Source organism: Penicillium digitatum, chromosome 4, assembly GCF_016767815.1.
Source record: "Penicillium digitatum chromosome 4, complete sequence".
In the NCBI taxonomy this organism is placed as follows: domain Eukaryota; kingdom Fungi; phylum Ascomycota; class Eurotiomycetes; order Eurotiales; family Aspergillaceae; genus Penicillium; species Penicillium digitatum.
The window spans coordinates 2,157,197-2,182,156 of NC_089387.1; the positions used below are offsets into that span (position 1 = coordinate 2,157,197).

General features: G+C 48.4%; 7 protein-coding genes and 1 non-coding gene across 8 annotated transcripts; 6 read left to right on the top strand and 2 right to left on the bottom strand.

Annotated features, from left to right (window-relative positions):
* Positions 1–6,280: 6,280 nt before the first annotated feature.
* Positions 6,281–7,366, top strand: Pdw03_0719 (Threonine aldolase, putative; the record flags this gene model as incomplete). The annotated part of the gene is made up of 1 exon (XM_014680495.1): positions 6,281–7,366. One exon carries the CDS (start codon positions 6,281–6,283, stop codon positions 7,364–7,366), a length of 1,086 nt encoding a protein of 361 aa, XP_014535981.1.
* An 871-nt stretch (positions 7,367–8,237) lies between these two features.
* Pdw03_0720 (Fungal transcriptional regulatory protein, N-terminal) lies at positions 8,238–9,904 on the top strand (the record flags this gene model as incomplete). Its single annotated transcript, XM_014680496.2, has 4 exons — positions 8,238–8,406; positions 8,458–9,034; positions 9,090–9,435; positions 9,488–9,904. 4 exons carry the CDS (start codon positions 8,238–8,240, stop codon positions 9,902–9,904), a joined length of 1,509 nt encoding a protein of 502 aa, XP_014535982.2.
* Positions 9,905–10,293: 389 nt separating this feature from the next.
* On the top strand, positions 10,294–10,379 carry Pdw03_tRNA130. The gene has a single exon. It is a non-coding gene; the product is annotated as a tRNA-Asp (tRNA).
* A 1,032-nt stretch (positions 10,380–11,411) lies between these two features.
* On the bottom strand, positions 11,412–12,686 carry Pdw03_0721 (uncharacterized protein; the record flags this gene model as incomplete). Its single annotated transcript, XM_014680498.1, has 5 exons — positions 11,412–11,724; positions 11,788–12,325; positions 12,376–12,412; positions 12,467–12,486; positions 12,545–12,686. The coding sequence occupies 5 exons, from the start codon at positions 12,684–12,686 to the stop codon at positions 11,412–11,414; spliced, it is 1,050 nt and encodes a 349-aa protein (XP_014535984.1).
* A 652-nt stretch (positions 12,687–13,338) lies between these two features.
* Pdw03_0722 (12-oxophytodienoate reductase, putative) lies at positions 13,339–14,693 on the top strand (the record flags this gene model as incomplete). The annotated part of the gene is made up of 3 exons (XM_014680499.1): positions 13,339–13,596; positions 13,721–14,311; positions 14,361–14,693. The coding sequence occupies 3 exons, from the start codon at positions 13,339–13,341 to the stop codon at positions 14,691–14,693; spliced, it is 1,182 nt and encodes a 393-aa protein (XP_014535985.1).
* Positions 14,694–16,988: 2,295 nt separating this feature from the next.
* On the top strand, positions 16,989–18,968 carry Pdw03_0723 (Flavin-containing monooxygenase-like; the record flags this gene model as incomplete). Its single annotated transcript, XM_066099702.1, has 6 exons — positions 16,989–17,050; positions 17,100–17,216; positions 17,277–17,713; positions 17,772–17,858; positions 17,908–18,672; positions 18,730–18,968. 6 exons carry the CDS (start codon positions 16,989–16,991, stop codon positions 18,966–18,968), a joined length of 1,707 nt encoding a protein of 568 aa, XP_065957429.1.
* Positions 18,969–19,651: 683 nt separating this feature from the next.
* Positions 19,652–20,929, top strand: Pdw03_0724 (Aldo-keto reductase, putative; the record flags this gene model as incomplete). The annotated part of the gene is made up of 4 exons (XM_014680503.1): positions 19,652–19,680; positions 19,746–19,896; positions 19,968–20,324; positions 20,423–20,929. The coding sequence occupies 4 exons, from the start codon at positions 19,652–19,654 to the stop codon at positions 20,927–20,929; spliced, it is 1,044 nt and encodes a 347-aa protein (XP_014535989.1).
* A 1,617-nt stretch (positions 20,930–22,546) lies between these two features.
* Positions 22,547–24,304, bottom strand: Pdw03_0725 (uncharacterized protein; the record flags this gene model as incomplete). Its single annotated transcript, XM_014680504.2, has 1 exon — positions 22,547–24,304. One exon carries the CDS (start codon positions 24,302–24,304, stop codon positions 22,547–22,549), a length of 1,758 nt encoding a protein of 585 aa, XP_014535990.2.
* Between the last annotated feature and the right edge of the window lie 656 nt (positions 24,305–24,960).

Below are 24,960 nucleotides of genomic sequence, written 5' to 3' on the forward strand. Positions count from 1 at the left end.
CTCGGCTTTGAGCCGTTGCACGGTCCTCATACAGGCAACAACCTTAGTGATTTTTTGCACCGGTTACTGGAGGAACGAAAACTTCTGGATCGTATTTTTAGCGTTACTACAGATAACGCTACCAACAACGACGCCATGATACGCGCCTTGCAAGAGAGACTGCTCTCTATCGGAGCTATTAGCTCTTACCCGGCCAGAAGAGATCTTCTGGTCGGGTAACAATGCCCTTCAGCAGACTGCGAGGTTTCGAGGTATACTAGTCTTTATAATTAGCCAATTTAAATTTTTCAAGCCCTTCATGTTCCTTTCCAAATATTCTCAGCTAGAAGCTATCAGTTACGCCATCGAAACAATTAGATAATCGAAAATTACTGCACAACTTAGTGTAAAATGATCAGTCAGCTTTTTTTGCTTTTTTGGGTAATCGCGGGTACCCATTGGGGTCTTGGGTTGGGTTTCCCGGATGACAACCCACCCACGGGTTTGCTGACTAAGACCCAACCCGGCCCATGGGCTGGGTTTTCGCGGGCGGGTTTGGGCGAGGCCTAGTAAGAGGAAGATCACGGCACGTGATCTCCGACCTGTTAATCTGAACTTCAGTTCTAGATCCTGTTGTAGCTCTTCGAGCTACGTCTTGTATAATAGCCTGCCCCTGTCTGTACCTGTCAAGTGGAATCTGATCTGCTATGACCTGTTCCTACCAGTCATCTCCTATCATACCGTCCTGCTAGCCCGCACCCTGACAGAAAAGCTCGAAAAGCCCGAAACCCGACCTGACTCGACCCTCAAAAGGGTCGGGTTTCGGGCTTTTGGAGCTTTTGGAGCTTTTCGAGCTTTGCGGAAGTCTACTAGTCCTAATAGGGACTTAATACCTTAGTCTACATACCGTAGTAAAGGGCTATATAGCGAATAACGGTAGTATTGTCACGGTGCGAACCGTGATGCTTAGTTAGAGGAAGATCACGGCACGTGATCTCCGACCTGTTTATCTTGAACTTCAGTTCTAGATCCTGTTGTAGCTCTTCGAGCTACGTCTTGTATATTAGCCTGCCCCTGCCTGTACCTGCCTGTCAATGTGAATCTGATCTGTTACGACCTGTCCCTGCCAGTCATCTCCTATCATACCGTCCTGCCAGCCCGCACCCTGACACTACGTAGCTCCTACCCCTAGGAGTTGACTGTCTGAAAATGTCTGAACCGCCACGAAAGCCCCCGAACTGAACTCTGGTAGACCCGGTCCTGAGCAGACCGCTACCACCGAAGAACCGCCTGCTACCGCTGAAGAACCGCCTGCTACCACTGAAGAACCGCCTGCTACCTGTAAAGTCCCGTCCGAGGAACCTGCCTGCACGACCAACTGGTCTCGAGAAACGAGACATTGCAGCCGTATCGCTAGCTGCGTGTGCTGCGTATGCAAGAAAGAAATACAGCATGTTCGCAATTACAACCGCGGACATCGAGACTGCACTGAACCCCAAGACCGACACTGAACCTGACCCCGTGTCTGCACTGCCTGAAGAGTTTAGAGACTTCGCCGAAGTGTTCTCACCCAAGGAAGCCGAGCGCTTGCCACCCCACCGATCATACGACCACAAGATGGTCTTACAAGAGGACAAACCCTTACCTTTTGGGCCCCTCTATCCCATGTCCCGAAATGAGCTCGAGGTCCTGAAAGACTGGATCGAAGATAACCTGAGGAAAGGGTTCATTCGGCCCAGCTCCTCGCCCGCTGCCTCGCCTGTTCTGTTCGTGAAGAAACCCGGCGGAGGTCTCCGCTTCTGCGTGGATTACCGTGCACTGAACGCAATCACTGTTAAGGACCGTTACCCGTTGCCGCTGACCAAGGAAACCCTGAATAACCTGAAAGGGATGAAGTTCTTTACGAAGATTGATATCATCTCCGCCTTCAACAATCTGCGAATTGCGAAGGGACAAGAATACCTGACTGCCTTCCGTACGAGATTAGGACTGTTCGAATCATTGGTGATGCCATTTGGTTTAACTGGAGCCCCCGCATCCTTCCAACGATTTATCAACGATACGTTACGAGAGTACCTGGACTGTTTCTGTACTGCTTACCTGGACGATATCCTGATTTACAGCCGCACGCGTGCGGAACACATAGAACATGTACGAAAAGTCCTCCAGCGCCTCCGAGAGGCAGGCCTGTTCGCAAAACTATCGAAATGCGAATTCTGTGTGTCCGAGACGAAGTTCCTTGGTATTATCATCGGTGAAGATGGTATCCGTATGGACCCCGACAAGATCGAAACGATCGTGAACTGGAAAACACCGACCTGTCTGACTGATGTGCAAGCCTTTATTGGTTTCGGCAACTTCTACCGCCGCTTTATCAGAGACTTCTCGAAAGTCATCGCCCCGCTCGTGAGACTCACGAAGAAAGACGTCCGTTTCGAATGGACACCTGTCTGCCAGCTGAGCTTCGAAGCCTTGAAGAAGGCGTTTACATCTGCCCCGGTTCTGAAAGCGTTTGACTGGTCCAAGGAGATAGTCCTGGAAACAGACGCGTCTGATTTTGTCTCTGCCGGTGTACTGTCTCAGTACGATGACGCTGGAATACTGCACCCTATCGCATTTTTCTCGAAAAAACACTCCGCCGCCGAGTGTAACTATGAGATATACGATAAAGAACTGCTAGCCATAATCCGCTGCTTCGAAGAGTGGCGTCCCGAACTGGAGGGCACACCCTCGCCCGTGAAGGTCATAACTGACCACCGCAATCTGGAATATTTCACGACAACGAAACTCCTGAACCGCCGCCAAGCCCGATGGTCTGAATTCCTGTCCCGGTTTAACTTCAAGATCACGTACCGTCCCGGAAAACAAGGTGCAAAGCCCGACGCCCTGACCAGGAGGTCAGAGGATATCCCTAAAGAGGGGGATGAGCGCTTAGCGCATCAGAGCCAGACTGTTCTGAAGAAAGAAAACCTACAGATAAACGTCACAACACGACAGAGAAACGGAGTCACTACAACCACTCCACCTGAACTGCCAGACCTGCCAGAAGAACCGCCTGCTACCGCTGAAGTCCCGCCTATTATCACCGATCCGCCCATCACCGCTGCTCCTGAAACAAGAGTCCGATTCATCGAGAACAACCTGCCCGAACCACCATCTACGATCAAGGATTTACTGCTGGAAGCCTACAACCAAGGTAAAGTAGTACAATCTATCCTGGAAGCGTTAGACAAGAACGCTAGCCGTCACCCTGAGATTACACTTGCCGACTGCGAACGAAGAGGCAACTACCTCTACTACCGGAACCGCTTGTACGTCCCTGACAACGATGAACTGAAAGCTGAAATACTGCGCCTGTGTCATGACAAGCCCACCGTGGGACACCCTGGCCGGTCGAAGACCTATGAACTGCTGTCCCGAGAATACTACTGGCCTAGAGTATACCAGTACGTGAGCGACTGGACCAAGAACTGCCATACCTGCCGCCGTATCACCCCCGCCCGAGAAGTCCGTCAAGGGATCCTGAGACAACTGCCCGTACCTGAGAGAGCCTGGCAAGATATCAGCATGGACTTCATCACGCACCTGCCCCTGAGCTACGGTTACGACGCCATCCTAGTCGTGGTAGACCGTCTGACCAAGATGAAGCACTTCATACACTGCAAGGGAACCTGCAACGCTGAAGAAGCCGCCCGCCTGTACACCCGTCATGTCTGGAAACTGCACGGCCTGCCGAATACCGTTGTATCTGACCGAGGACCCCAGTTCGTGGCCCAATTCTGGAAACACCCGACAAAGCGCCTGCGAATCACCAACCTGCTGTCAACCGCTTATCACCCGGAAACTGATGGCCAGACTGAACGCGCGAACGCCGTACTGGAACAATACCTCCGAGCGTATGTGTCCTACTTACAGGATGACTGGTCTGAATGGCTCCCGCTGGCCGAATTCACTGCAAACTCTCATTACTCCGAGAGCACCCGAGTTTCTCCGTTCTACGCGAACTATGGGTTCCACCCCCGCATCGGGTTCGAACCATCCCAGCCTGCCAGTCACCCTGCGACCCGAGACGCGGAAAAGTTCGCTACACGAATGCAAGAACTGACTGAGTACGTCCGCGCCGAGATACTGTCCGCACAAGCCCGATACGAAGAACAAACGAACCGTCACCGCGCCCCTGCCCGCCGATACCGTCCTGGACAACTGGTCTGGCTGAACGCCAGGAATATCCGAACCCTCCGCCCGCAGAAGAAACTGGACTGGAAGAACCTAGGCCCCTTTAAGGTCCTAGAAGCTATAAGTGCACACGCTTACAAGCTCGAACTGCCTGCTAGTATGAAGATCCACCCTGTGTTTAACGTCAGCCTGCTACAGCCTGCCGCCACGAACCCGGTAAATGGACAAGTTACTGAACCCGCACCGCCTGTCGAAGTCGAAGGACTGGAAGAATGGGAAGTTGAAGACATCCTAGATTCCCGCTGGGAACGACGAGGCCGAGGAGGCCCGCGTCTGAAGTACACCGTCAAATGGATTGGTTACGACGAACCCACTGAAGAGCCTGCTGAATACCTGGACCACGCCCGCGAGATCGTACGGAACTTCCACCGAAGATACCCGCACAAGCCTCGCCTCGACGGAGCTCGGCTCTAAGGGAGGGGGTACTGTCACGGTGCGAACCGTGATGCTTAGTTAGAGGAAGATCACGGCACGTGATCTCCGACCTGTTTATCTGAACTTCAGTTCTAGATCCTGTTGTAGCTCTTCGAGCTACGTCTTGTATATTAGCCTGCCCCTGCCTGTGCCTGTACCTGTCAATGAGAATCTGATCTGTTACGACCTGTCCCTGCCAGTCATCTCCTATCATACCGTCCTGCCAGCCCGCACCCTGACAACGGATTAGACTACGACATCGCCCGTCCACCGTGGACGGGCGATGTCGTAGTCTACTAGCACCTCACTCCTATCTCTTAGCACTCCTATGGGATCAAGTGGTGGGAGTTGGCAAAGTCTGTTTTGTAAATTCTCACATTGTTTTCGGGTCTTTGGTGGCCTCTAGCGTGCGTATAGTAATCGTGCCAAGCGCCCAACACACCTTCGTGGATTCGAAGGTGTGTTGGGCGCTTGGCACGAATACTAGTTACTGGTTTCATCGACTACCCGGCCATCTCAGGGTGTTTTTTTGGGGATTTTGCGATTTCTCGCAATCTGTGAGGACCAGGCTTCAAATGTGATTCTATGATGATGAGATATAGAAAGGCTTTGTATTGGGTACGATCGGATAATCCAAATTAATAATTATACCCAACGGCGACCTCTGAGCACAAGTGCTAATCTGATTCGCCCAGTCTTTACACGCCCGGGTGGACTATCACACGCTAGTGTCGTCTATTGTTCCAACCTTTTTCCCTTGATCGTTTCGTTCTGATATCTTATAATTCTTCACATATTGCTCATTATCCCCTTGGCTTTGCCATCACCGACAACTATCTTCCTGCAAGCATCAAAGCCCAACAAATAACTATGGAACATTCATCTGAACTATCCACCAATACCAGCAAATAAAACCCCGAAGTCCTTTTTTTTTGAAAATTCAAGAACTCAGACCGGGAGTGGATCTTATTGCAATGAGATCTGTGCTTTGAAAGCATCATGCGACCCTGCACGGGTTGACCATTGGGAAGGACTAGGACGTCTTGATACCGATCCCTAATAGCGGTGTACTGGAACTTGGTGCAATTCATCGTGATGCAGGCAGGTCTCATCTCGGTCACCGAAGCTGTTTAAGGGGTAATACAGAGTAAAATAAAGTAGGGAGTACCCCTCATCCACAAAACCCCTCGTGCGGGGTATTCTGTGAGGGGCAGACCATTTTGTCTCTCTTTTGATCGTCGATTTCAGAGTATCTGGAGCCCGGAACCCGAGTGTCGATCAAAATTTCTAATCTAGATCCTATCTTGCCTTAATTTGAAGGTAGTTTTACACCATTTTGAACTATCCCAAGACCTTTATCAGAGAGGCCGTAGCAAAGCGGTGCTACCCCATGTTCCGGCCCACAAATTTACTTGAGAATAATTGGAAATGCCCGCAGGGGATTCCCGGCACTGACAAATTTCGGGAATAAAAGTGGCAACATTCCCGAGAAAATTATTCCCGAAGATTCTTTTCCGTTTATATTGTAGTTGCTGGTTCAAATTGTTTTTTTTTTCCTTTTTTGTCACTTGCTTAGAGCTCAACGTTGTTCAACCCTGGAAATCATCTGTTTGTTGTGTTCAACCAAATCCACAAGCACTTGATACCCACCATGCCTTCAACAAGCTTGTGCCAAGATGAGGCACGCCCTCCATACAGTCTGATGGATGATTATAGTGAGGGAGCTCACCCGCAAATCCTTGAAGCTCTTTTGCGAACAAATTCCATACAGCAAATCGCCTATGGAAATGATGAATACAGCATTGGTGCCCGGCAACTAATCCGAAACAAGATTGGTTGCACCGAGGACGAGGCGGGTATTTTCTTTGTTCCCAGCGGAACTTCCGCAAACCTCATCTCAATCGCCAGCTGCCTAAGGCCTCATGAGGCTGTTATAACTCTGGAGTCGGGTCACATCGCCTCTAAGGAGGCAGGTGCGATCGAGGCAACCGGCCACAAACTTATCCTCGTGCCTGCAGTCGACGGCAAAATGACGCCCACCAATCTCCAAAAGGCGCTCCAGCAGAACCAATTCTACCCTCACATGGCTAAACCCCGGCTACTTTACATCTCTAATGCCTCGGAGACCGGCACTGTCTACACGAAACACGAGCTGAGCAGCCTCTCTGCGATTTGCAAACAATCAAATGTCCTGCTTTTTATGGACGGTGCACGAATTGGCGCAGCCATTTGCTCAAAGAAGAACGATCTCACTCTACGGGAGATCTTCGACATGACCGATATCTTCTGGATCGGTGGCACCAAGGCTGGTGCTCTGATGGGAGAAGCAATCGTTCTCAAGAAGGAGCTAGCCGATGGTTTCGATTTCCACCTCAAACAACATGGCGCTTTGCTGGCGAAGGGCCGTATTCTTGGGGTTCAGTTCATGGAGCTCTTCCGATCAGATTTGTTCTTCACACTAGCTACGCATGCCAATGAGATGGCCCAGAAGATCTCAACCAACTTCGAGAAGTTGGGTTACAAGTTGGCTGCGGAGACGGAGACAAACCAGGTGTTTGTCACCATTCCTCAGCAATTGGTTCGGACCCTGCGGGAAAAATTCCGATTCTATATTTGGGAACAGCTTGATGATGGAAACTCCGTGATTCGGCTTGTGACATCCTGGGCCACGGATGAGCTGGAAATTGACAAGTTCAATGCGTGGGTGCAACAGTGGACAGTGGCAACTAACATTTGAAGAGACTTGCCGTCTATTGACTGTTTCCCACCGTGACATGTTATACAGTTCATTTATAACTATAGTAATAACCAACTTTAATTAAATTAGAACAAGAGTTCAAAATACATCCCAATTCTCGTCCAATTTCTTCATAGATCCAAGTCAGCTGATCGCGCTAGCCATTTTCGGATACTAAGATATCCGCGAAACTCTTGCTCCCTCAAACGTGTATTCAACTGTTCAATGAATCAACAGAAATTGTTGCGTTGATGCGAATGCGCTGCTATATTGATCCGCTGGCTTGATTTTGTCTTAAAATGCCCCACGGCACTTGGAAGCCACTTCTTTTTCCACCACGGCCCACTCCACTGTTCCCCGTATGTACACTCGATGAGGCTGTCAATATCGTGTGATGCTTGTCGGTAAGTTCCCATCGGATTTTGGAAACACACTTTTATCTGATCTTTTATGTAGACAAGCAAAAGTCAAATGCGTCCATGAAGGGCAACCGCCCTGTCAACGTTGCTTGAAAACCAAGAATCAAGGATGTAATTTGACAGATCCCCGCGCCTCAAGACTCAGGACTCGGAGAAATACCAGCTTATCCAGGACCTCAAGAAAAAAAAAAGCATCCTCCGCCGTATCGTCAGTGGTTAGAGGTGCAGGGAGAAGCACCTCTGTGAATAACCCCGTGGCGCAAGACCTATCCAAGGATCCCATAGCAGCACTGTCACCGGCAACCGTCATCAGCGCAGTGGAAACCTACAGAAAAAAATTTCCAATTACCAATTTTCTTCATTACCCCTCTTTAATCTCCGAAATATCATCCAACGTCCATTCGGTGGACTCGGTCTTTGTGGCCTCGGTCCTTTCCTTGTGCGTGCGGTTTATGAACAGCGACGAACTCAGAGAAGAAGAAATATATGCCGACTATGCGCGCAATAACCTTGCCCAGCGCGTGCTTGAGGCCCCCTCGCTTCATCTTGCCCAGTCCCTCGTGATGCTCTCGTTTTATGAATGGGGAACTGGACGACCATATCAAGCTTGGATGTATAGTGGTATGTATCCAATCTTCAATTCATTGTAGAGCACTGGCTGACAAGTAGCAGGCATGGCGACTTACATGATTCAATCCCTTTTGAAGATGGCAGACGATAGCATGGAACACAATCCTCAGGAGTTTCACGCATCCCAAACACAGTACGAACAGCTGGTCCGAACCTACTGGTGCTGCTTTGCACAAGACTGCGAGTTGAGCTCAGGGGCCCGTCAGCACTTCGCGCTATCGTTTTCTCAGATCTCAGTTCCTCTCCCTATTAGTGATCGAGACTTCACATTTAATCATTCTCCAGCCAGTCGGTTGATGCCTGCTGATATGAATAAAGACTGTTTGCTAGCGAAGGATCTCACAATTGAGCATGGCCTCACAATCGTTACTCGAGGATTTGACATATTTGTACGAATCCTAAGATTTGCGAGCGAACATCGGCGATCACTAGCTTCCTTGTCTTCGAGTGACTCGGCTTCCCCGCTCCTCTTGACTTGGCAGGTTCTCAAGGAGGAGCTGGATGAGTGGAGATCTCTTCAGGATATAACGGTTAGGTTCCCGGCTACCAGCGTTCAGTCACATGTGGCACTCGGGTACGGGGAGCTATTTGCGTACATCAATCTAGTTCATTGCATGAGGTAATTATTTTTCTTAGAGGCATTCCAAGCCGCCATACTAACTCCATTTCTTCAGCATCCTTTTTCTCCACCGGGACCGCTTCTTATCCAGCCTCAAGCCCCATTCCGACGTTTTCCATGACACGGATGATGACGCGCAGGGCGAACCCGATACAATCAAACAGCTGTTTGAAGCCGCTCAGCAGATTGGGAGTATCCTCGATGCACTAGACGCCTCTGGTGCACCCGTCATATCACCATATTCTGGCTTCAGCGTCTTTGTCGCCGCTCATATCAACATGTACGGAACAATTGTCCCCCAGCGATATCCGGGCGGTCTCAAGCGGGCAGAGGAAGAAAAGAGCCGAAATCTTCTCTACCTTGAGCGATTAAGCAAACTCTGGCCCGTTGGTCATAGCTGGGTAACTAGTTCCAACACACCTCTAACCAAGTATCGCAACTAACAATAATCAGTGGCGAACGGTCCAAGAAGCAAGTCGATTCTACGAAGTGGTCAGGAGTAACCAGGCCCATTCCGAGTCTGGGGTGCACAGCCCTAGAAGATTTGCCCTCGTAGGTACCCTGGACGAATATGGTGACATTCGATCTCGTCCGAGCAGAGATGCATATGCGGCAAGAGCACGAACCTCCGAATCTCGTGATACACACAGCTCTCATGTCCGCGAAGGAACTTTGTCGTCGCCTGCTGTTGGTGGTGAACCCAACTTTCATGACAGAGAGAATGCTGCGCTTGGTAATCCTCATGATTTTGAAACAGATATGTTTCAATGGCCATTTATTGATGGATCGTGGTCCCTTGGGTTTGATACTGGATTTGATGGGCTGTGGTCTAACTCGGGGTTATTTGACCTAAATCCCTCTCTTAGGTGATTGTACTCTTTTTTTTCTCATTGGGGTAGATATTCCGCTGGGGAAAAAAAATTCCATCACAACACGATATCGTCAATCAAGAGTTGTACATCCCCCCGGTGTGGTTATATATCACCACGTTTTGCTTGCATTTTACGCATCGAAGAAAGTCTGAAGGAATCATGTTGCAAGTCATCTTATTCAATAAGCATCTCAGCAAATTCCAACTGATTAATTAGAATAGGTACATTAGCTAGCTACACAATGTTGTTTGAACGCTGTATACAGATGGGTTGTGGACAGGGTCTGAAGTGGATGCACACTTGAAGAACAAAAGTAGTGATGAAACCAAGATGGACCGTATCATTCATCAATCAGCAAAGTGGCCGAGCAGTAAATCGATCAACGCATCTTCCTTGGTCTAGTGGTGATGATTTCCGCTTGTCATTAACACCGATAAGCGCGGGAGACCGGGGTTCGATTCCCCGAGGGAGAGATTTCTTTTTTGGGCGGTTTGATTCTTTTTCCTATTCTTATGTGTACACTCTCTGATTGAGAAAATGACAGATTTTTCGAAGGAGAAATAAATAATACCCAAGACTGAAACCGACTCTGCAGGAGGAATTATCCCCGGCTTATTGCATATCTAGATTCGACATTTTAGGGCAAAAAAACAACACTGCAGCAAATGATCTCATAGAATACCATCTAGACATTCAAATGAAACGAAACCTTCCTTGCCATTCCATCAAGACACCCAGCAATGTCAGCACAGTAACAATCACATGGGCCGTTTTTAAGGGCCAACATTATGTTGACCAAGTCGTGCTCTATGGCAAGAAAAACATCCTCGAATTTGTAATGGCCATCAAGTCCACGGGACCAAAAGGCGGTATTGCGACGGATTATCTCGCTGTCAGGAGCCCCAGCAACCATATCGAGGGCGATGTTTATAATCCGATCCGTTTGAACTGACAGTTCTACTACTGCCCGAGAGACATCCTTGATACGCTTCTTTCCTCGATCATCTGGATCACACTGTAGGATATGGACTTGGACATCCAAGTTGGTTTTGAAGATGCGGCATTCATCTAGGAGTTTGTCTTGCAAGTATGGGAATACTGAAGGCATGGTTTTGGTGAGTACTAGCCTGGCTGTTTGATAGATTTAAGTAAAGGGGGGAGGGGGGCGCCACCATTTATATTTAACAAGGTTGCTCGGTGAAGATGACTATCATTGAAAAAAGAGGAGAAAGAAGCTCATTGTTTGTTTTTTGATTGCCCCAGAATACAAAGGGGATGTAAATCAATGAAGACCTGATCTTGTCTGTGTTTCAAGGTTGGTTGATAGAACAAAGACAATCAAATTACCTGGACACAACCCTACCATGCAAGTGAAAATCCACGTGTACCTACAGTAGTATATGCATATCAAAAAGTTAGGGGAAAAAGGAGGACGGAAAGAAAATTCATTAGGGTATAAATGAGTGGGTATAGAATATAGAGACATCGGAAGAGAACGTCCCTCGTTAATGTGTTTCCACGGTCTGTGATACAGCAATCGTTTTCCTGATGCCATGGTCGTGGATGAACTCGCCAGAATCGCCGTCCTCTGGGGGGCCTGCGAATGAAATCAGATGGCTCTGGTCACCAAAGGCTGTTACCTTGTCCCAGTCAGTAGCAACATGGGAAGCCGGGCCCGGCTTCCTATCACTCAACGGATGGGATGAGCTGCAATTCAGGTAATATTTCTGCGACGAGTAGTTCTTCTTGTAGTGGGCCAGCATGACATTGAGGACAGGAAGACAAGCGCAGATCAACCCAACGCCTCCCTCGGCATTGCTACTAGACGTTAGAAGAAAAAAAAAAAATCCAAGACCAAATGGGAAAAGATCTACGACATACCCAGATAAGATGATGCGAACGAACATGAGGCCCTCATCACTTGAACCTTTCAAGATTAGGATCAATCGGTAAAGACTGAACCCGGTGGCCAGCCCACCAGCGCCAAGTAGGCCCATCACGCGAAGCTTTCGATTGCGCGACATTTGCAAAGACCATGTCAATGGCAACGGGAGAATAAGAATGATGATGTCACTAACGACACTAATCACGGAGTCGGCGATGAAGGCGGCGGTTTGGTTCAGGCAGCTTCCCGGCACCTGGTTTCCAAGCCAGTACCTGGGGATGGGGGCGCAGATGCGAATCTTGACGATCAAGGCGACGGTGTAGTAGCAGCATAAGCAGCCGAGGAAGACATAGATGAACCAGACTTTGCCGCGGAAGGGGGCGAAAATGCGGGTGAGAATAGCTAGGAGGGCGATTTTGAGGAAGAGCGCCATCGGACAGTAGAGAATAGTCGCTATATAGCAGAACTTTTTGAACGCGATGATCTCTTTAGTGTCGAGTTCGGTAATTGGGTATCCTCCGCCATGTTGACCGACTGGTAAAGTGAGTGTGTAGTTGATAACATGTGGGAAGTACAGCACCTACTGACGATGGATATTGTACAATATCCCATGAACAGAAGCTGCGCAAAGTCAGTTTTGGCTACTTAGGCCCCAAATTATCTTGCTCAACGTACCCAAGCAACCGTACAGGCAACTAGACAATGGTTAGCAAGATGTCACGAAAAGTGTATGCATGCCAGGGAACAACTCACGATCTTCAACCCCTAGGGGTAGCTTGAATCGAAACCGGGTATAAAATCGCAATGCTACGAAGACAGTCACGATTGGAATACAGAGAGCTTGTGTGACGAGATTGATAGTGTGCAATACATCTGTTGGGTTCTCGACCGTCATGATGGGCTTGAAGATGAAGTCCCCCCTACAACGCAAAGTAGCGGATAATCAATATGATAAAGGCCTTCACATCTTGAAAATGAGAATCGACCAAACGACGATCTTTACTCCGTAGCGCGGACTTGAAAGCTATCGAACCACTACTATGAAATAGTGGCGCCAAATCCATCATGGTGGTGAATGAATGCCCTATGGGCCGCGTTAGACCCCACCACTGGGCTCTTCTCAATTCTGAATGGTTTGGGGGGCATTTCTATGACCCATGAAGCACACTAGATGACGCTAAACTCGGGGTTACACCCCACCAGTATGCACGAGCGTCGTAGGTGCCAATAAGCCAGGCAAATAGTATCAATTCTAGTGCCTTGTATTAGTCCGATCCAAAAATTGCACCGGTTCGCCACTAACACCGTTGTTTTGCTAAACAGATAAATGGGCCTTGGTTGAACCCTAAATTGACTAGCCGAGGCACTTTGATAGCTTCGAAAGCAACAATGCCTTTTAATTAATGATCGACATTGGGCCAAAAAGGAGTTGTCAGTGTTTTTTTTTTCTGCTTTCCGTCTTTTCTCCTTCTACAATTCTCTCGGTTCTCCATAATTTGATACATAGTAAAACGACAAAGATCCCTCCCCCCCCCCAAAAAAGAAACATGACCGTCCACAACTTGAATGGCAAAGACTCCGGTCTCTTCAAGCCCCTGGCTATTTCAAATGGCAACATTACCCTTGAACATCGTGTCGTCCATGCGCCTCTGACCCGCAACCGCGGCGAGCCATTGAATCCTTTCAGCACTCCAGATCACCCAAATCGTATTTGGATACCTGGAGAAGCGGTCGTGGAATATTATTCCCAGCGTGCGACCAAGGGTGGCTTGATAATTTCTGAAGGGATTCCACCATCGCTCGAGGTAAGTATCGAACCCAATCTGGTGGCACACGGTCTTCTTTTTTGGGCAACAGATTCTGGTAGTCCCTCGGGATTGCACGCTTAATTAAAATTTTTCAAACGCAATTTTTTTCAACTCCGAACAGGCCGCGGGCTGGAAACGAGTCGTGAACGCCGTTCATGCAAAGGGGGGCATAATCTTCTGTCAGCTGTGGCATGCTGGCCGTGCTACGATCCCTCAGATGACCGGATTGCCCGCGGTTTGCCCCTCGGCCTCTGTGTGGGATTCGGCGACGGAATGTTATTCGCATCCGCCCGTCGGCTCCACCAAGCCCGTGCCCTACGCTAATCACCCGCCCATCACAATGACAGTGGAACATATCCAGCGGACGATCGCCGATTATTGCATTGCCGCTAAGACTGCTATGGATATTGGATTCGATGGCGTGGAGATCCATAGCGGAAATGGTTACCTACCGGAGCAATTTTTGAGCTCCAATATCAACAAGCGTCAGGATGCCTACGGTGGTACTCCAGAGAAGCGCTGCCAGTTTGTGTTTGAATTGATGGAGCAGGTGGCCAAGACCATTGGTGAGCAGAATCTGGCTATTAGACTATCGCCGTTTGGTATGTTCAATCAAGCACGCGGAGAACAGCGTGTTGAGACTTGGACTCACCTGTGTGAGGGTCTGAAGAAGACTCTCCCGTCGCTGTCGTATGTCAGCTTTATTGAGCCGGTGTGTTTTCGTCGGTCTTTATCTAATAGCACATTGCTAATCTACCCAGCGTTACGAGCAAATCTTCAGCGTAGAAGAGAAAGATAAGTTTCTCAAGAGCTGGGGTCTGCTGGATGTGACCCTTGATCGTTTCCGCCAGATCTTTGGCTCCACACCGTTTTTTTCCGCTGGTGGATGGGACGATCAAAACTCCTGGGGAGTAGTGGAATCAGGCAAATACGATGCTCTGTTGTATGGTCGATACTTTACCAGCAACCCGGATCTAGTGCACAGACTGAGGGAAAAACTCCCTCTGGCTCCATATGACCGAACTCGGTTCTATGGACCATTCGAGGACACCACCTTCCATTATACCGACTACCCTACGGTAGATCCGAAGTAGGTGATTCCACAGAGTGTCCCTTGTACTCCGTATAGAATTTGATATTAGAATTCTTATTTAGATGCATGTTGAACTTGGATCCTTTTAAGCATAAAGATAACCCTGGAAAAGTCAAGAGTCCAGACCCCGGCCGACTGCAAAGTGAACCATGGCATACCTTTCGCTTTCTAATCTAGTCGCCAAAGAATTTACTTTTTTTTTTTTAAAAAAAAAAGATCAAATCCGCTGTTGGAGAGTATACAGGAAGTTTAATAAATGCTTCTCTCCTTAATGTCTATCTCTATCTATCACTAGGATAGCAGTAGTGGCCTGTGAGCGACGACAACCGGACTTGGGGACCGTCTGGAAACTACTCACTTTTATTCACCTCACCGTCTTTCACAATTTTTACATTCGGAACACACTTTAAGATACACTTTAAGATAAAATTTCCAGGTTCAGATTGCGCTCTATGTGTTTTCCATGATATTTTATCAAGAGTCTACAGAGCATCGCTTTTGTTTCAATTTTGCCATTTCAGGTGATGACGCAGTTGAGATTTTTGGTAATGGATTTCACGTCATCATGCACATATACATTTCGGTATGCCAAAAATGAATGGAAGTTATGATATCAAGGTAAATAGAAGAGAGAATGGTTGCCTACTAGCCAAATTGTTTTGCGCCACTCTAAGGCTGAGCTGTTTAGAAAGCACAATCTCTCTGTACGGAGTACTGAGTCTAGGTGCATCAGTTTCTCATTTTGCCTACTCAACATACTATTTCCTATGCAGGCTGGTTGAGGAGACTAATTTGATCATCAACCCAAGTCCGACCATTCCAACCATCGTTGTCAATCTCACATTTGTGCCGGTTATTTGCAACGCTGGTTTAATGGATATCCCCCACTGTGAATCCCATACTCACGCTCAGCACAAAGGTCAATTGAATATTGGGTGGGACCAAGGTAGATCTCTTTTTGAAACACAGTGCTGGCCTTGAAACCATTCTCAAGAACAGTGGTGGCGCGGCAGCAGGCTTATTGACAATGAAGTCTGACCGCCGTTGTGTTTTCTTCAGACGTGGACAGGAAAAATGTCCAGACATTTGGAAGATTACGCTCGCGGGGGATCAGACATATGGCTCGAATGCATTTGACTGGTTGGCTGCGGGTTTGAAACCGCTCTCCCCGAGGTTCGAACTCGATTGGGTCCCATTCGGGGCTGAGAAGGCCGTCTGATTCGGTTAGGTCTTTTTGTTTGCATGTAGGGTAGAGTTGACACACTGCACAAATAATCGGTGATGTCCATGTTGGGAATTGAGCACGATGGGAGAGAGGTGTGAAGTGAATTCCGAACACCTCAGCCCTAGCAAAGATGGTGAGAGGTCAGTTCGTAGCAACGCATATGAGAATGGAATGAGACACGAGAGAAGATTCAATGTTTTGGCCTTCTGTCTGCTACTTCCTTAACCGATCTCTTTTGTCTAGTTGGCCTCTCTTGAGATGTGAGCCCTTTGTAGTTCGATTTCCAATCTCCATCATTTCTATTTAACAGTCAATCCCTTTCCGTCTCCCAAGATTGATAGCATTGGAGAGTATCCTGCGGCTGGTTCCAACCTCTTTCTATCGATATTCTATCACAACCACGGTCTACACACAGGTGGCCGTTCTGAAGAGAACCGTTTTGTTGCTGTTTTGCTGTTTGCAGTTGGGAGAGGATTTCCTCGGCTCCTAAATTTTAGCCACAATCCTTTTTTACCAAGTCACCCTGTTTATGGGATTTGGGCTTCTCTTGGTGGTGCTTTTTTTTTTTTCTCTTTTTCTATCTAACTGTAAGTTGTAGGTGATAAGTGTAGGACTCACATCAAAAAGACTGACTAATAGGCATTTCTCCCTGTAGAGTGCTTGAGTGAAATGCGGTCCTAATGGTGCACTACAAACGTCAAAACCGATCTTATATGGTTTTCGTTCGGAGTAATCCAGATTGCCATCGTAGATACATTCTAGACTAGTAGATGATCACCACCCTATCGCAAAGTGCTGCATTTGACTTGGTGACCTGCTAATTTCCTAATTCAGCTATAGATACGACCGGTGCAACTTGATCTCACACACCCTGCAGGGCCTCGTATTGCTGAATTTGTCATTCCTCAAGAGTTCTAATTTAGAATGCACCCGTCGTGTTTCCCCAAACTGACATTTTGAGATCTCACTGGCTATAGAGAACCACATCATCAGATATAACCTGTCTTCCAGTACTGCTCAGCCCCGGAGACCTTCTTCTTCTTTCTATGACCATCATTCACATCGCCCGCAATGGATCTCATTCCAAGTGCCTTTGTGGAACGTCCATTGAAGATTGTGGTTATCGGTGCTGGGTACGTGCATGCTGAACTCGAGCGATAATCGCCTAACAGCTTGTGTTAGTATCTCGGGAATCCAATTTGCACATGATACGACCACATCATTATCAGGGGTCGATCTCGAAATATACGACAAAAATCCGTCCCTTGGGGGTACATGGTATGAGAATCGATATCCCGGGTATGTACTATATTCCTGCGAGCTTGGTTATCAGATGGGTCCGTTGATGTTGGGTCACAGCTGTACATGCGATGTGCCTTCCCACACCTACCAGTTCAACTGGGCGCCCAACCCATCATGGTCATCGCTTTATCCTCCAGCTCCCGAGATTCTCAAATACCTAGAGGATGTGGTTAACAGGCACAATCTTCGCCGCTTCATGACTTTGAACACTCAATGCGTCTTGGCGCAATGGAACGAAGATTCTTCAAAATGGAAAGTTGTTCTCTGCGATGTGAAGTCCGGTGAAGAAAAGACCGTCGTTGCTGATGTCTTTGTCTATGCTGTCGGGCGATTGAACGACTACAAGTTTCCTAAGATTGCGGGCCAGGAAAAATTCCGCGGAATCCAAGTCCACACTGCTAACTGGCCAGCGGAGATAACGGTCAATGACAAGCGAGTGATTGTGATTGGAAATGGCGCAAGCGCCATTCAGTGCGTCGCAGCTTTACAGCCAGGTGAGTTGTCAAAGTCAACCCGAAGACACACGACGCTGACGGCTCCGGGTCCTTTTAGTTGTTTCACAAATGATCAACATCGCGCGAGGACCAACGTGGGTTCTCCCACATGCATTGGCTGAAGACGGTACTCTCCAGCGCGAATGTAGGTCTCGCCTTACCACAGAAAGACAGAAGTGCTAATCCGTATTGAGATTCAACCGAGCAGAAGAATGCTCTCCAGGCTTGCCCTGTGCGCTATTATGACTTTTGCATCTCCGTGGAACAGAGACTTGCCGCAGGTTTCATGGGACTCTGGAGAGGAACCAAATCCCAAGCCCACTTTACATCATTGGCACATTCATTCATGAAGTCCAAGATCACAAACCCCGATCTTTTGAAAACCCTTCTACCAGAATTCGAAGCTGGCTGTCGTCGCTTCACGCCCGGTGGTCCCTATCTGGATGCGTTGCAGAAGCCGAATGCCGGGTACGTGCAAGACTCCATCAGCAAGCTGACTGAGGACAGCCTTATAACCGAATCCGGAAGGGAGTACGAGTGTGATATCCTGGTGTACGCCACGGGATTCGAGCCCTATCAGCCACGATTCCTAGTCACTGGCCGCGCTGGACGTTCGTTGAATGAAGACTGGGATCGCGAGGGACCTTGCGAGAGTTATATGGCTGCGATGGTTGCCGAGTTCCCTAACTTCTTTGGTAAGGACCCCAAAGCTTTTTGTTGGTCATTGTACTTAGCCGGCATCTCTTGGACAGTCTTTAATCCCCCAATCTGCCCTGTGAATGGGTCTGCTATCCCCGGAATCGAAAGGGCCAGCAACTATATGATTCGAATCCTATCCCGACTCCAAACAGACAACCTGCGATCAGTCTCTGTGACCCAGCGGGCGCAACGTGCATTTAACCAATGGGTTCAGTCAAGAATGCCTCACATGGTCTGGTCAGGACCATGCAAATCATGGTGTAAGTGAATCCTTATCTCTCCTAGCTTGGTGGGTTGACTCATCCTTGGTGGTACAGACAAGAACGACAATGGAAAAGTGGTTGTTCCCTGGCCGGGGACTGTCCTCCACTACTATGCAGCAACTGAAATTGTCCGCTGGGAAGACTTTGATCTCGTCTACGAGAACCCCGATGATCCATATGCAAGTTTCGGCAATGGTGTGACTGTTGATGGATTTGTGCCCAACCATTTCCCCTGGGTCCATCCCCCCATGAATTTTCGCAAGCCAGAAAAGAAGGTGGAGTCAGCTTCTTAAGTTCTTCTACCAAGTAACTTGTTGTATCGTATGACAAACCAAGTTTTATACTGGGGGGGGGGCATGGTTGTATCCCATTGAGCCACCAATGAAAAGTTGAAGGATCTATAGCTCGCTTCCAAGGCTTTCAGAAATCCAACCTGTTTTCGGGTTAAGTGATGATGTACCCAAGGTCCCTCCATTGTAGACTCCAACAACTAATACCACTCGAGCTCGTGCTACGTTTCTGAATGCTCCTGATATTACACGGTGTATAACATAAAAGTAAAATCTTGGCTCTATCGCGTATAAAATAGAACTTGACATCCGACGTTCTGAGCCGATTTGAACGTTAAGGTGGAGATCCCGGTGATTCATCGGCTATAAAATGCCCCGCGCTTGTGGTTTTCGGCAGATTCACTTGGATTATTAATGAGCGACTTTATCTCTTCTGACTTCAAAAGAAATTCTAGACTGGCTTTCATTTCTTTCCTTTTCTTACTGATTTCCATTAAGATTAATTCTTGTGTTGGTGAGTGACCCTCCAGCGTTCCAGCGACCCTGGGATTGGACGTCATCTTCATTGTGAATAGACAAGATCAATTCTTCAATCCATTCGAATCACTAATTTTTTTTCTCTTTGGCTAGAGCTCACGTAAAAAAAGAAACCTCCTCCCCCCCCTCCCCAACTCCCAAATTTCATAATGGCCGACAACAAGATGGAATATGTCCGGTATAGAACCCCCCCCCGACACACCTTCCCCTCGAACAAAAGTGCTGATGCCAAATCACTAACAGCCTTGGTAACTCCGGTCTAAAGATCTCCAAGATCATCCTTGGAACCATGGGCTATGGCAGTAAGCAATGGCAAGACTGGGTCCTGGACGAGGAAGACTCACTGCCCTTGATTGAACATGCCTACAAGCAGGGCATCAACACCTGGGATACGGTAAAATCAAGACATTGCAACATGGTCTAGATCGTCGAATTACATACAACGTACTAATATCTACCGTTTAGGCGGACGTCTACTCCCACGGCAAATCCGAAGAAGTGGTCGGAAAAGCCCTGAAGAAGTACAACATCCCTCGCAACCGCGTGGTAATCCTAACCAAGTGTTTCTTCGGCGTCGACGACGAGGGGAAATTCCCACCAATCGCCGCGTCTGCCACAAACGACGGCCCCTTTGTCAACCGCACCGGCTTGTCACGCAAGCATATCTTTGACGCTGTCGATGCCAGCGTGGAACGTCTGGGTACATACATCGATGTGCTGCAGATTCATCGTCTAGACCGTGATACCCCCCGCGAGGAGATCATGAAGGCGCTAAACGACGTCGTCGAGAGCGGGAAGGTTCGGTACATTGGGGCCAGTTCGGTATGTCCATCGTGCCTTCGACTTCTGCCCATTCCCCTTGCTTTCTTTTCTTTTCTTTCCTTTCCCAACCACCATCTACACACTAACCCCACAATCAGATGGCTGCCTGGGAATTCCAATCCCTACAGAATATCGCAGAGCGCAATGGCTGGCATCAATTTATTTGCATGCAAAACTTCCACAACCTCCTCTTCCGCGAAGAAGAGCGCGAGATGATCCCCTACTGCCAAGACGCCGGAGTCGGCATTATTCCTTGGTCTCCGATTGCCCGTGGCGCGCTGGCGCGCCCCTGGGGCTCGCGCGAGACGGTGCGCGAGAACACCGACGGCGCGCTGAAGATGTTTGTCCGCAGTCGCGAGTCCGAGGCTGACAAGACTATTGTCGATCGGGTTGAAGAAATCGCTAATAAGAAGGGCGTGAGCATGGCTCAGATTGCTACTGCTTGGTCTTTGACTCACCCTGGTGTGAATCCCATTCTTGGACTGCATAGTGTCAAGAGGATTGATGAGGCTGTTGCTGCTATTAAAATCCAGCTGTCTCCTGAGGAGATTAAGTATTTGGAGGAGCCGTATGTTCCTAAGGCTGTCACTGCTCTGGAGCGGTAAGATGTTGTACCTACGTAGTTTTTATCAAGGGCAGAGCAAAATTGGACTTGGAAAATTCCCTTTCCAACGTCAAAAGGGGGATTAGGAATGATATTGCACAAGAACAGCTCTGGGGCTTTCGATCATGAAGGTAGCAGTTTCGCCAGGCAGTAGTCGTAGACAACTAAATGTCCTAGATCCCCAAGGTCTTCTTCCACTGACAATTTACGGCATGCAAGGAGAGATATGTACTCCGCTCTCTGTATCCCTGTCAGATCCAGCTATGTAAATCCCCTCTATTACGGGCACTTTGCTTTTCCTGGAAGCAATCTGATGTGAGCACTTCTACGGGTTGCCACCCACTCGGTAGCCCCATCAGTCCATTCTGGCCCAGCCACGCATTCTCGACAAGTCACCCTTCTACGGAGTACGAAGTACACAACTCTTAAACCCGCCACATTGGCAAACGCCGATTCGATTGGAAATTGTACACAGGGTGTAGCATACATCACATGTTGATCCTCTCCTAGTATACTGATGACTAGGCAACAGTCTGCTCCGTGTACTTGTAGGATTCACCACCTCCACCCGCCTTGATACCTCATGATTAATGTAAGGTATCAATCAGTGTATTTCTTGGGTTCAACCTAGAATTGAAAATGGAAGCAATAGGGCTCTAAGCTCTCAAATCAGCATATAGTATGAGAGTTAACAACTGCCGGGCATCCGACTAACTTACTCTGCACTAGCAAATTTAGGGAGTTGCACAATATAGAAGAAGAATTTTAGGCAATTCCAAATGATATTAAACATTTGTTCAATACTAGGGACTACCAGGATTGATAGGCGGTATGAAGTAAGTTCTTATGCCACTGGAAAAAGAGCGTGGGAGAATCCCGCCGGGGATAGACTGTTGTAGATGGATTCTACTCCGAGCTCTCCGGTCTTATTTAGCGAGTGGATTGGTTACTGCAACAATTGACATGGCCTGCTAAAAGTTTCAGGCGAAAAAAAAATGTGATCATGGTGAATTCAGGCCCGTCTTTCTTGAAAAGGCATGGATTGTGGGTGTGAATTTTGGAAAATTTTGTAGATTGAAGGATGTGATAGTTCGATTTTTGAATTGATGTGAGAGTGCACAATGTATACATAGGTTTGATCTTTGGGTCATTGAAGAGACCAATGAGAGATTTTGAACTGTACAATGGAGACGGGGGAAATTGAAAAGCTCGCGGAATTGACAGTGGGTGATGGGGTATTTGTTTCATATGTAGCGTGATGGATAGATGGAAAGCAATGTACACAAGTGAAATACAAGCGAACAAATTTAAGTAAGGGCCCCCTGGACATGGAGATGAAGATATGGCGAGAAGAAGTATGTATAGAAAGAGAAGACCGGAAAAGACGCGCAAATGCAAAGGATGCAATATGCTAGTTGGAATGAGAGAGAGCAGAGAGTAGAAGAAAGAGAGAATCGGCAAGGACTCGTACCAGACGAATCGCACTGCACTGTATGAGTGGCCCAACTTGTGCCAGTTGAATTGAGACTCGAACGCGGTGCTGTGATGGCGCATGCCTACATGTGGAATAGCCACAGACATAATGCAGGCGTACATACGGCGATGGGGAATTGAAAAGTCAATGATTATCGTGTTTTCGGTGAAAGATACTAAAGAGAGAACTGAGGCGGCGGCGAACTTTGCCCTTGTCGGGGGTAGCGACGTCTTCGGGAAGTGGGGACTCTGGCTTCTTATTGCGGGTGCTGTTATGCTGTGGGATGCGTGAATTCGAAGCAAGAGGATCCCGATCTGGCCCCGGTTTGGATTTGAAATTTTCTCTTTCCGGCTGGGCGTTTGCAGGAGATTTCGCTTCAGGATGACCAGCACTATTATATGGATCTTCCACCTCAACGGAGGGTTGGCGAGGAGAAGGAGGACGGGAGACAACAATGTCGCGGCCGTTCTCGCCCGAGGTAGTGAACATGCTGTGTCGGTTCAGGCGAGTGCTAAGCCCGGAAGCGGATCGTCGTTTTGCTCGATCCATGAACGCAGCACCGGTGGAGTTGGAGCGCCTGGACAAACTACCAAATTGCGCTTTTTCTATGATGGATGGGGTTGTGGAACGGCGAATACTGGAAATTGACATGCAGCGTTTGCCATCTTCATCGTTTTTCGGGAAAGTGTCGGTTTCATTTTTGGGAGTCGTCGGAGATGGATATTTCAGAGATGTTGGAAACATCGTTGACTTTGTGCTGGGTGAAGACACCGGATCGTCGTAGCGGAAGTTGTCTGACCACCCCTCACGGAAGGCAACCCAGATGCCGGTGATTACAATCAAAGTTCGCAGTCCATCATCAAGGGTGACCAAGCTCCCATTGAGGGGAGTCTCTCCATCCGAAGCATCGCTCACAACCGACATTCCTGAGTTTGGAGTCGTTGGACCGGTGCCGGACCAAACAGCGGTGGAATATTCGTCATTGATTTCTAACCGATTTCGAGTCATGGAAGCGAGAACGGGATGCCGGCGAGTGGTAGGATCGATGACACTGAAAGTGAAGCGTTTGCCGTTCTCGCGTAATTGTGCCCCTATGGGTGTGGTCATCCGACGACTCCTCCCACTTCGCAAAGCCCACCGCACGATTTGAACACCGCTATCTGTCTGAGCGACAAATTCGTACGTCCCGCTTGGGAGAGGCGAGGCCTCCCAAACAGGCCCAAAGTTCAGGCATATCTCTGCCTTTCCTTTCAGTCGAGCATCTTCCCCATGCTTTTCGCAGATCGTGGCAACTACCTCGCGATGGTCTTCGTCCTCATCCTCCGAGCTCACGCGTTTTTCGGGAATGCTGCCCACCGTCCGGTCATATTGTTCACTCAACACCACAATTAGGTCATACGGACCCAATCCATTTCTGGTCCGATAGATAGCCGGGAACTTGCGAGCCAATAGTGGTAGGTAAGACGTCGATGGCAGAACATCCACCACGGGTAGGGGCCGAGGGGTTTGCGACACCTGTTGTAGCTGCAGGAGGAGCTTAGGACGAAGTCTCAGCCGCTTGTGGCGAGCATGTGCGGCGGGATGGGCGAACTGATATGATGTCTTGGGTCGAGACCTCCGACCTGTGGCTGAACGGGCGACTCGGGACCTGGTGACAACATCTGAATCTTTGGAGGGTTCCCCAGGGTCTGAGGCCGACTCGATCGGATTCATCACCATAGCGGATACAAGCCCCGGGCAATCAGTGGAACCATCAGGAAGCCTGGGAGGACTGCAGAAGGAGTTCAACAATGGTAGGGCACTCAGTAAGCTAGTAGCAGAGTAGATCGGACACAAAGAAGACTGGGATTCTGGTGCATGGGCTGCTGCGGCATCCGCTGCGAGGCCAAGATTTAAAAGCATTCTTGAGCCCTAGCGGAGCCACATTGGTGTAAAAAACACAGGTTTGTGAAGTTTCACCTAGACCCGGCGTACTAGTTACAAACGGCCCTTATTTCAACGCGTCAGCTGCGGGGGGGGGGATGTTCAGCCTCGGAGCTATGTGTGGGGAAGCCCTAGTCAGGATTGCAGGAAGGGCAAAACGAATAGAAATGTGAGTCAAGATTGTAAAGACTTGTAAGATATGTAAAAGAAAGAAGATGTAAGGGGGGAAGGGAGGGGTTGAAAAAGGTTTAAAGAGTGGTAGGGATGTTTGATTGCAGGAGCAATTAGGGACTTCCTCAGGATGAATGGGGCGGTCAGCCTTATAGAGCTATGTAATGGAAAAAAAAGGAAAAAAAGAAGGGAAAAAGAAAAGAAAAAAGAAAAAAGCAAAGAAAATTACGTAGTCGAGAAAGTCTATTTTTGTAATGAAACCCGATTGAGCTGCACAAATTGACCTCAACTGTTTATTTTAATTGTTTAATTATTATGAAATGTGTTTAAAACGTTTAATAAATACCCAATACGGGGCAGTTTGTACAAAGTAGTGGAATTGAATGCACAAACATTCGGCTTATGGCTGTCGGCGGTCTCGGTGGTATACGGCCTCCGATACATCCGGCTTCCGTGACGATTGT